We start from the raw sequence: 12521 nt of genomic DNA on the forward strand, positions 1-12521 counted from the left end.
TTTGATAATCATACACAATGTCTTTCACCACTTCTACATTGCTTAATCACCTCTATTTTAACAAAGTCACATTATGTCGCCTTTTCACTGCACTAGGCAACTTTCTTGAATATTTTCCACTCATGATAAAGGATTAGTGAAATATTTTTGGATATATATTCATAGTGCCTCTTTACTCACGAAAACAACATGGAATTGGACATTGTGGGTACACAAGCAGGGCCGTGTGATGTCATGGACCTACTGCACATTGTTCTAGAAAGTTCTATTGTTCATTTTCTAGAATTTACTATTTATTTATTATTTACAGTGTGTATAGTATACAGTAATGGCTATACAGTTTTGTAAAATTTATTTATTGTATTAAATATTTAATACATACTTATTACTGTACTTATGTTTTGATACATACTGTAGATATTTTTACATTTTATATACAGTATGTAAAAAAATTGAATGTCAAATGCCTAAAAAACGGTACTCACCTTGTATAAATCTGCAATAAATTTATTGGTATTAGTCAGTTTGTCACGGTATTATAAGACTACTATAATTTCACTATCGTCATACAGTATGTAATTATGAATTTAAATACAGAAGGAGAAAGAGAAGATTCGAGGGAAATATACATGAATGTTCCTGTTTAAACAACATAAGTGAGAACATATACGATGTACACTGTGCTGCCATTTTTTTAGGTACACCTACCTAGTAGCATGTTGAGCCTCCTTTAGCCTTCAAATCAACCTCAATTCATCTAGGCATGGATTGAACAAGATGCTGAAAACACTGTGCAGGAATGGAGTACCATGCAGACACGAGTGTGTCACGCAGTTCCTTGAGATTCGACGGAGGTGTAGTAAGCCTGCAGCGAACAGCCCTTTAAAGCTCATCCCAAAGATGTCCAATAGGATTGAGATCCGCAGACTGAACGGGCCACTGAAGCAAACAAAAGTCAGTCATGTTCTTAGAACCATTCCATAGTGATTCGGGCTTTGTGCACCGCCGCATTATCCTGCTGGAAGTAACCATCTCTGAGGATAAACTGTCAACATGAATGGATGCACTTGGTCAGCAACGATGTTTAAGTACGATGTGGCATTCAGATATGAATCTATGGGTATCAATGGACCCAACGTGTGCCAAGAAAACATTCCCCACACCATAACACTGCCCCCCACCTCCTTGCACAGTAGTTGTCAGACATGACGGGTCCATGGATTCATGTTGTTTTCGCCAAATTCTGAGCCCTCCATCAACATGATGCACCAGGAACTTCGACTTGTCAGACCAAGCAACTGTTTTCCAATCCTCGATAGTCCAGTGCTAGTGTTGCTGTACCCACAGGAGGCGTGCTCTCTTGTTCTTCATTGATAACAAAGGTATGTGATGTGGCTGTTGTAACCCATTTGCGACAAAGTGCGACTAGTGGTCCGTTGCGATATTTCGTTCTGCGCACCAAGGTTGTATTCTGACGTGATGTGCGACATTGTGACCCGTCTGTTTGCTTGCACAATTCTAGCCATCCTCCTCTGACCTCTCTCATCAACAAGCGATTTTCTTCCACAGGAGTGCAGTTGAGAGGATGTTTTCTGTTCGTTGCACCATTCTTGATACACCCTTGAAACTGTGGAGAATGAAAAGTTCAGGAGAACTGACGTTTCAGAGATAGTCTGTCCAGCACATCTTGCACCTACTACCATGTCACGTTCAAAATCCATTAGATCACTCCTTTTCCACATTCTTGCTATGGTTTGTACACTTAACTGATACTAGAAAGGTTTTTCCAGCTGCATTTATATCCACAACTGTGATCATGTGACTTGCAACGTGGGACAAACCATTTGTGTGCACAACTGGGGTGTACCTAATAAAGTGGCAGCACAGTGTATATAGAGTTTACCTTCCCTAATTAATCAACGATGTGTATGCAAAACGTATATTGAGGATCCTCTGTACTATTTTATCTGGACTAGAGCAAGTACAGCAGAATACACGTTATTCATTTTTTAATTACAATAAAAGTTATACATATATACTATATATAGAAATAATAATTTAAAAAACTGAATAATAAAAATCAACAAATATTCTGACAGGACAGCTCAGATATATATAAGGTGGATTTGTACCCAGGGCCGTGTCGTGCTATGATACAGAGAGGCGGCCGCATCAGGCGGCACCGTAAGGGGACGGCATAAGCAGTGAAATCAAAATACGGGAAATCAAAATAGGGGCGGCATTTCGAAGACTTGCATCATACTGAGAAAATCTACCGCACGACCCTGTTTATACCAGTCTGAAATTAAAGTACATATATTAGCTAGTGAAGAAACCACATTCTTAATACTTCCTATTTTGGTATTGAATTAAAACTGGTATTAAAATGTATAAATTTAAATGAAATTTAAATTGTTATATACCAGGCACTTTTTTTAAAGTTTTACATGACAATTTGCAACAATCACTAAATAATAAAGGACTGGTCAAAATTTAACATAGCATTCTTTTTGAAAAGACTACTGTCACTGGCATTCTAAATTAACCCAGTTACTGTTCATACATACAACACAGTAGAGTTCATTCGCATAAATGGGAGACAACAAGTAGTAAACAAACCGCATAATCATCAAGCGATTACTTCCCACAGATGTCAGGTAAAACATTGCTTGGGTTACAACACACACACACTGGATCACTCAAGAGTGTAGTCCAACCAAATTATATTGGGGGGGGGGATAAAACCCGAAAAATCACGGACTAGATAGCTCTATCATTTTTTATGATTTAATAAAGTGAAATTGTAATTCTTTACACATTGCAATGTATAAAGGGTTTGAATTTTCAAGATTTTATTCAATAAAGCGGCTGATTCAGTTAACCAGTAATTCCTATAAACAGACCCCACTGTACTAAATTTATTGAATTGTTTTCTCCAACTAAAAAACTATGATAAAATAAAATAAAAAATTCTGCTGTGTACCCTTTACAACTCTTTCCTATACCCCTGGGGATAAGCATACCGCATTTTGGAAAACATCATTAGAACACACTCACACATGCTTCAAAGATTTAAAAATATTTTGTTACTATAAACAGAATAAGGAAATACTGAAATACACAAATGGCAGCCATTAGTAATCTGGTGCCACCTGACTTGACCAACTACCAAAATTGATCATATTATATTACAGTTACTGTGTACAATTATATTATGAAGAATACAATTCTGTGTGAAAGGTTTTTTTCCCTAATTTAACTCTTTGGCAGTACATTTACATTTTTTTTTTTTTTTTTATGTGCAGGCCCAGATGAGTGCAATGTAGACATAAATATTTTGAAGATTGTTTCAAATAATGTATCCACTAACATAAGAGGACCATCTACAAAATCCAGTATGATGCTATCTGTGTTTCCAACTAATTGTAGACAAAATTAGTTGGCAGCTTGAAAATCAGAAGAAATCAACTGTTAGTCTTAGTTATCCAAATCCAGACGTTGAAATTGAATAAGTGATAAATAAATAAATGTAGAATGATATTATGACAGTGAAAAAATGTGACTTTATTTACAACTGTTTTATGCAAATTATTATTATTTTTTTCTTTTCAATTCTGACATGATTTTGAAAAAAAATTTACACGCAGACAATTCCTAGCAAAAAATTCACTGTCTCAAAGTCATACACATTCAGCAAGCTCACTCTTGAAAGGATTAAAGCTGAAACTGAATGAGGCTTGTACTTGCTTACATATGAAGCAAGTACAGATGTGGCTCCAACCAGAAAAAGAAAATAGTATTAAGCTTCAAGGAAGCTAGCTATTGCCATTTTTCAATGACATTCTTGCTGCAGATATGGCTTACATTATATGACCAAAAGTATTTGGATACTCTTCTCCCCCCATCAACACACTTCTAGGAATACTGTATACTCTGCCAAAATAAATCTTGTGGATCTTGTAAATTGTGGATCAGAACTTGAAGTTTTCAACATGGTATGGTAGGTGGATGCCACATCAGTAACCTTTCTGTGTGCATAACTGCAACTCTTCAGAGCAGACACTTTTTGTGGAAAACACAAAAGGGAATGGAAGTGAATTCCAGCCAACATGTACAGAAAGTATGCCCAGGAGGATTGAGTCTATCAAAGATACCCAAAAAGGTGCCCTATCACATATGTTTGTAAATTAAAATTCTTTTTGCTTCTAAATTGATCTAAATTTGTTTTTGATCTAAATTTCTCTGATTTATCTCAGCATGCCCAAAGGGCTTCAGGCTCATCTGCAGTGATGGTCAAAGGAGCCATAACATACTTTCTCCACAAGATCAGTACACTTTTGGTGCAGATAACACAGAATCCTTGGAAATTCACAAGTAATTGCCAGATGTCCTTTAGTTTTATACTAATCATTGCAAAAAAAAAAAAAAAATATATATATATATATATATATATTGCTGCAAATAACTATGCTATTGATGCAAATGTTGCTATATAAGACGTTAACTTTTGTATTTTGTATTAATGAGGTTTAACTGTACAGATTGCAGAATTTATGTTCGACGTGACTTACCAAGTGCCTCCTTGTGTCATTCACGGGTGCCTGAGGAAAATTATTAGAAAGTGTCCCATCGTGAACCTGCAATGCTTGTGAAACTGACTGCTGCTGCTGTTGTTGTTGCAGAGAACTGGATGATGAAAATGGAGTCTGAGAAGTTGCAGTAGAAACCATGTTCAGTGCTTCAGTCAGCTGTTTTCCAAAGTCCTGGTATACAGCCTGAATCATACAAACATGAAAGAGAAGAAAAACAGGGATTATGAAAATTAACTGAAAGATACATTAAAATCGGAAAAGAGAGTCAAAGTTTTAATATTAATCTATAAAATAAAGGCCCTAAAACATATTGCGCTTATGCTTTACATGCACAATGTTATTTTACAGGAGCACTTGGAATCATACTGGAAAAGAAAGGCTATAGCATCAAACTTAAATAATAGAACCAAACATTAAAATAAATGCAGTTGCAAACTGATTTGTCTCCCCCCACCAACATTTTTGGAAACTATTTCCAATATTCATATAGTTTATAGTTTTACAAACTATTATCATAGTTTGAAATAGGAACTTCCAATAATTTGTGTCATGAAATTAGATGCTTTTACCTATGATATTTCTGTAGGATGATTTCTTCTAGATTTCTTGATAGAGTTCCCAGAGTTCTGCAAATATCACTTATTTATGAACATATTTCTATAAAATTTGGTTGAAACATACCCCTGGTACTTAACTTGGTGCTGATTTACATCACACATTAGAAGTGGTTTCCTTCAACAAACAAGCAAAATTTTTTTCAATGTTCATATTAGCAAATGCAAGTGTGCTCTTTTAATGGCTGAAAATCTGTAGAATATTTGCCTTCAATTCATATAAAGTGAGAGATTCATTCTGAGTAAATGTAAGTGTTCTTGTTCATATTCTGGCATGACTACCAGGTCAGTGGAGTTTACAATAAATCAATCAATACAAATGTTAATCGTATTTAGCAGTCACAGGCTTGAACTCCGGTCCACTCAAAGAGCGTGCTCTACCGCACTCTCACTCCTGACCACTCGGCTACAAGTACCTTTCCTAAAACAGGCCCTACATCAAAAATCTGGCTGATCTAAATCAGACTTGGGCAGCTACAGGCCTTTGGAGATTACTGTCTCCAAAGAAGATTTCTATTTCCATAGCACTTACATTTGATGATTGGCATGTTGCTTCATCCTGCTGGAAAAAGCCATTAATCAAGTGGTTTGCAAATCACTGAATAAAGAATGTTTCTGTTCGTCATGCCATCAAAGAAAATAAGTCTAGTACAGACACTCCCCAACTTACGTAAGGGTTGCGTTCTGCGGAAACCTGCATAAGTCATATTTTACGTAAGTAGGAATTTCCCTAAATGTTTAAGCAGCACTCACAACTATGCACACTGAATTTTATTGAAGCAAAAAAGAAATGTTCGATGAACATAAAAAAAAAATTGAATAAATAATTTTATTTACATCTCATGAGTAGGGAAAATTACAAAAGTGTGCAATTACAAGTACAGTCCATTCAGGTTATTTGGGACACATCGGGACTAGTGCATTTTGGCCCAATTAAGCGGCTGCCCCAATTATCCGAAGTTTCACATAAATAGTTAAAATAGTTAAAAATACAATGTAACCCCCCCCCCTTTTTTTACAATTGGTTCACTGTACAATCAAATCACGTTACCACGAGCTCAACATAGTAAAGTACCCTTCACTATACGATGTGCAGTAAGCGCCGGTCATTGTGATCACATTTGTGAATTGAATTTTAATTCTATTAAACAGCGATTCTAATTAGCGAAAATAGGAGGAATATTATCCACAGGCTATAAAAGCAAAGATATGTTAAGCACAAATTTACCCTTTATTACCTTACCAATTAAAAAATTAAATGATACGTGAAAATTGGAATAATTAATACGTACTGTACGTACATACGAACCAGTTGACATTTCTGTTCACTGACATTTGTGGGCGGGGAGACGTTAAAATTTAAAACAGTAAAAAGATAAGCAATCAATAACAAAGAACACAGCATACACAAATTGCAAGTAACACAATACACGCAAGTGAGAACCGAGTAATGAGTTACAAAGCTTTAAAAATAGGAGTTAAGAGAAGATCCGAAAATTAATTTTTTTATATGATGATTTAAGATTTCATGGAAGTGTAAACACGTTTCACCATAATAACCCACAGAATTCCAGCTGTCGGTATTATCGCAAATTCAGTAAGATAGAGTTTACTGTACGTTTATGATAGATTTCACTAACAGAAAAGCCCGAATAAACAGGTGACTGCTAATTGTTTTTATTGTTTTATGGTTGTGACCACCAGAATTTCGACCGAACCACGTGGTACCGTCAGAGACCATCGTAGGGTAATCTCCAGTGCTGCGGTCTCCTGCCCCGATTAAACGGCATGCTGTCCCAATTAAGCGAAGTAAACCCTGGCTATTTTCTCGATCGGTTTCTGTTTTTTAAGATTTGCCCCAAATAAACGGCTGCTCCGATTAACCGGTGGCCCAAATAACCGGAATCCACTGTATTATAAAATTTTAAAGGGGGGGGAAGACAGGCATAGTGTCAGCAAGTTTACCCTTGGAGCATTTTTGCCAGAATCAATGTCTCCGTCTGATAAGAATGCAGCTGCAGAGGTTGAGGGCTCTGGAAATTTAGAAGGGGTTTATTTGACCACATCACAAAATTTCTCTGCTGCTGCAGAATCGGCACTGCTGACTTCACTGCATTCTTTAACGTTGTGGAAACCAGCGTGATGTTTGAACCTATTAAACCACCCCTTGCCTGCCATGAACTTGGGTTGGGGTTCGCCATACTTATCCTTAATATCTTCATAAATACTTCTTGCTTTTGCGTCAATGGTCATTAGACTCAGGGGCACTCGCTTCTGAATCTGATTTTCCATCCATATTATTAATAATTTTTTCCATCTTCTATACAGCACCTGAATGCTGTTTCGTGATCACAGTTGATCTTAAATGCGTTGATTCTTTAACACATTCTTTTATATGCACACTGTCCTTTGAAACAGCATTCACTGTTCAAGCAGCGCGACCCGATTCCCATGCAATAGATGAGAAACTTTGTCCTGCTTCTTACTTCTTAATTATTTTCATTTTGCTTCGTTTCCTAGCACTGCCACCGCTCGCACTTTCCGTTGATTGCTTTTCCTTCATCATTGTAATAAGTAATAGGGATGAAGAGAAGATTCTAAAAATTTATCTACACTTCTTATATGACTGACTATTTCAGTGAAGGGGAACTCATTTCACCATAATACCATAACATAAAAAAACCACACAATTTATATGCAAAATTTATTTATTATTATTTTTTTTTAATTATTAATTATGATTTTTCGCGGAACACAGTCTGAGAAACGCTGTTCTAGGGCATCCTCGTTTTCTCTTCTCTTGTGATATCCACTCATAAAATTTTAGGCCATCTCTCTCTTCAATCATGTGTAGAAGATGTCCAAACCATCTTAGCCTTCACAATTCGCTATATAATATCTTCATCTGCATGCAAACACCTTCTAATTTTCTTGTTTGCAACCCTCTCAAGCTTGTTAACTCTAACACTTCAACGAAGATAATCCATCTCTAGGGCTCTAAGCTTCTTTTTGTCACCCTCTTTCAGTGTCCACGCCTTCCATCCGTAGCAAAGTACCAATTCTACTAATGATCTAACAGAATTATTTTTATAAATATGTATTTGCCAAATCAGCAACAGAACAGAAAGTGCAGACATTTTTTGTCTTTGTTAATAATATATAATAAATGCTATTAAAATCCAATTAGAGGCTTATAAACAGTGCTCGGTTAATTTTTAACCTTCAAAAGAAATACTGTTGCTGTTAATAATCAAGAACCTCCAAATCCACAGGAAACATAATATGGCACAATAATAAAGATTTTCCAAATGGTATAAAGCAGAAACACGAGAGGTTAAATCTCTAATTTATGTAAACAGATGGATAGAGGATTTGGCTAACAATATGATAATCCACATGTAGATCTTAAATTAATCCAGTTACCAAGACAGAACCGGCGCCTCTGTAGCCCGATGGGCAGGAGCAGCAGTGCATAGCACACGTTTCTTGATTAGACCGGGGCTCGAGCCTGCGACCACCAAATACAGAGGATATGGAAAGGTCAGGGAATGACCACAGGATATCCCCGGAGCAATATGACCTTAGTTGCTAATGCTCCTAAAAACAAAATAACAAACAAACAAACAAACAAGACAGAACCAAGAGCAGGGAAAGTTATATCCAATTCTCTTAAAAAAAAAATAAAAAAAACTTACTAGCAATCCTGTTTCGGTAATTTTTTTTTTTTACATGTGACAAAACAACAAATCCACACAAGATTTATCCCCAATTGGGGGTGGGGGGTGTCAGAGATTTGAATATGCAGTAATTATTCTACAAGTAATATCAATTGATGCTCACCTGCTGATCTACTGAACCACAAAATGAATTGTTAACTACATCCTGAAGGCAGAAATCAGGGGTATCAAACAGTGTGCCATTACGATTAATGGGTACATCTTGATCATTCAAGTGAATATCTCCATACCTATTAAATTGCTGCTGCAGATATGCTTGTCTGAGGTCATCCTGTTCATGCTGAAAATACAGAATAAATACACATACAGAGACAACCAGAATACAATAAATCCATATTATTTATTTAAATCTTTAATTATTTCAACTTTTCTAAAGACCCACCTTTGATCAACATTTAATTAGAAGGGTGTATAATGAAAAGTAAATTAAATAAATATAAATTAACAGTAAGCTGGATACTTTAAATCAGGCAAATCCTTTTAGAGCTGAAATTGAAAGCAAATTTGTACAAGAATTAGTAGTGTTTAGCTGTGACAAAATCTCTTCTCTTCCATCTCAAAGTTGGAAATCAGATCAGCTATAAGGATGTTATGAACTGCCTTAAAGCTGATGTTGCATTAAGATCAACAATAATTTGTCTGACTAACTGTCTTCACTTTTTTTTTTTTTTTTTTTGCAGATACATGGTTGTACATGAAAAATCAAAAAACTGTAGTTAAAAAGGTTTTTGATTCAAAACATAAAAACAGATGGTCAGTTTTGCTGTTTTTCTATCCATCATCATGTGAAGTTCTACATTTTATTTTATTTTTAGTTTGACCTACTGCCTAAAAAAGTAGCTATTGTTTATCTCTACCAAAGCAATTCTGTACACAAAATCCAGGAGTACACCACCATAAGAAGTCTAAGGGTGAGATGTCACAGGAGTGTGGAGGGCAGGTGTTTGGTCCATCATGGCCCATCCATCTACAAGGAAATGTTTCATCCAGAAAATGATGAACATTTGCACTCCAGTGTGGAGGTGCACTATCCTGTTGAAAAATGTTGAGATAAATGTATCCTGTGATGCTCTTCTCAAAAGAGAAAAATGGACCTATGAACATATCGTGCATGAGCCCACACCAAATGTTTAACTTGGGGCTATCACAAATGTCATGCATGTTTTCGGAACAACATATTCGAATGTTGTAGTGATTCACATGTCCAGATACGTGGAAAATGGCTTTATCATAGAAAAGCACCTTATTTTAGGTATTCATTGTCTTTATCAATTGAAGCCAGCATGGAACAAGAAAATGAATAGCACTGAGGAAGGTCATTTTGCTGTAAAGCTTGAACAATTTGCACCATTATGCATAAAGATGTAATTGCTTATGCAAAACTTGATTTTGGTAACTGCCCTTCGTGTAAAGCATAATAAATCAACTTTGAGGACTGCACTGGAATGCTGCTCGGACATTTTCAATGGTTTCTTGAGACAAGTATGGATGTCCACTGAGGCAGGTCAATCACTTCCTGTTGCTTGAAAATTCTAAACCCACCTCCTGATACTTGGTTTGGAGGAAGGATCCTTTCCATATTGTTGGCGATAGTTTTGTTGCGTGGTAATTAGATTTTTACTCCACAAACCACGACATATTCAACCCTCTCTTGTGACATCACCCTTTTTATGCATTATATCCCATAAAGAGAAAAAGTTTTGAATTTTATAATACTTTGTAAAATTTTTTTTTTTTTTTTTTGCAGTTTCATAATAATTTGCATAAGATCGCATTGCTCTACAACTTTTGTTTGTGACATAATAAATTTTAAAATAGGAATAGGATTTTATGGATACTCTGTATATCAAAAAATTGAAGATAGTAATTTTTTATTTGATTTTATTCTGATCATCAATCTATATCAGGATTCTTGACTGAACAATAGGTTCCACTCAAATGGTGTATATATTGGTTGTATCTGTTCTCAAATCCAGAGTAATACAATCTTAGATTTTTGTCCTATTTCAAGATATTAAAAAGGTTTCTGGCTCAAAACATAAACAGATGGTCAGTTTTGCTGTTATTCTATACATCTTCATGAGAAGTTCTACATTTTATCTTATTTTTTCTGAGGTTACTAGAAAAGGCGTATCCGTAGCCGAGTGGGCAGGAGCGGGAGTGCAGTAGCACACGCTCTTTGAGTAGACCGGAGTTCAAGCCCCTGACTGCTGAATACGGTCGATCTGCCAACCCGCACTGGACCAGCGTGGCAGATTATGGTCCATTTCCCTCAACATGAATTGTTGAGGAGGCTTCCATCCTGCAGTGGGTTGATAATGGCTGCACTTTACTTTTTTTTTTTTACTAGAAAAAATTCAGTCAATTAACTACAGTTTATAGAGAATATCCATCTTGAACAGGCAAAGTTTTTACGGCTCCAGCTAATAGAGAAGTTTTCTAAATTTTTTGCTTTTTTATTGATTTAAATTGGCATATTAATTTATTTTCTAGAGTTGCTTTATATTTCTAGTAAAAATACTTTAGTTTAATTTGAACTTAGAGAGAGATTTTGTAGGTTATTACTTATCACTGGTAAGGGTATCTGATTCACGTGTTGGACAAGTTTTGCAGCTCTCGCAAACACTAAGTTTTTAATTATATTTAGCTGGTTTATTGACTTTATTGTTAGATTAAATTATTTTCTATAAGTAGCTTATAGACCTAGTCATGCTCTGTGGTTTATTTTGAATTTAAATAGTGCAATTTTGAAAGTAATTAATACCTTGTGTCCATAGATTTACCGTTTGTAACTTATCATATAACAATGGTGGGATTGCCGCCATTGTTATACAATACAACGTGTACCCCGAACTAGACAGCGCAAGGTTTAACAGAAAACTAGATAGCAAGTATAGCAGTATCAATTAATCAGTAAAATTTCATTGTCAAATAAATTGTACTTTTTTTTAACTAAATAGGTTGGTGGTAGATGGCTCTCTGTCTTCTAACTTCTCCACTAATGCTGGTGTCCCCCAAGGTTCAGTTCTTTCCCCCACGTATATTAATGACTTTCATCTATTGACTGGAAATCCTATCCATAGTTTTGCCAATGATAGCACATTGCATTCCACTTTCCATTTTGAGAAACCTTGCCCTGTTCAATCAGCTTCAACTTCTCGAATATCCACTACCAATTCCTTAAATGCCGATCTCCAGTGGGGCAAAGACAACTTAGTTGATTTCAATCTTTCTAAAACTCAGTCTTGTCTTATATCTCGCAAAAAGGATTCTTCTGCTCCTATGCTTATCTTTGGTGACACTCCGATTCCTAGGTAAGTTGATATATCTCTTTTGGGGATTATTGTTATTTTGTTATTTTGGATTTTTAAGAGCATTAGCAACTAAGGCCATATTGCTCTGGGGATATGCGGTGGTCATTCCCTGACCTTTCCGCAACCTCCGTATTTGGTGGATCACGGGCTCGAACCCCAGTCTAATCAAGAGGCGTGTGCTACGCACTGCTGCTGCTCCTGTACACCCTGGCTAGGGAGGCAACTTTTTGGGATTACCCTGACTTCTAATCTCTCTTGGCACAA

The 12521-nt window shown here is 36.0% G+C and overlaps 1 protein-coding gene across 1 annotated transcript in view; it reads right to left on the minus strand.

The window, feature by feature from the left end:
• Positions 1-12521, minus strand: part of LOC150075308 (uncharacterized) — a 142935-nt gene that overhangs the window by 106312 nt on the left and 24102 nt on the right. The window contains exons 3-4 of the mRNA XM_090388440.1: positions 9047-9223; positions 4572-4775 (exon numbers count right to left, since the gene is read on the minus strand). Coding sequence (XP_090244566.1) covers positions 4572-4775; positions 9047-9223 — 381 coding nt within the window. The remainder of the gene's footprint in view (positions 1-4571; positions 4776-9046; positions 9224-12521) is intronic.

Source organism: Mastigoproctus giganteus, chromosome 14 (genome assembly GCF_048544385.1).
Source record: "Mastigoproctus giganteus isolate SK-2022 chromosome 14, ASM4854438v1, whole genome shotgun sequence".
Lineage (NCBI taxonomy): Eukaryota > Metazoa > Arthropoda > Arachnida > Uropygi > Thelyphonidae > Mastigoproctus > Mastigoproctus giganteus.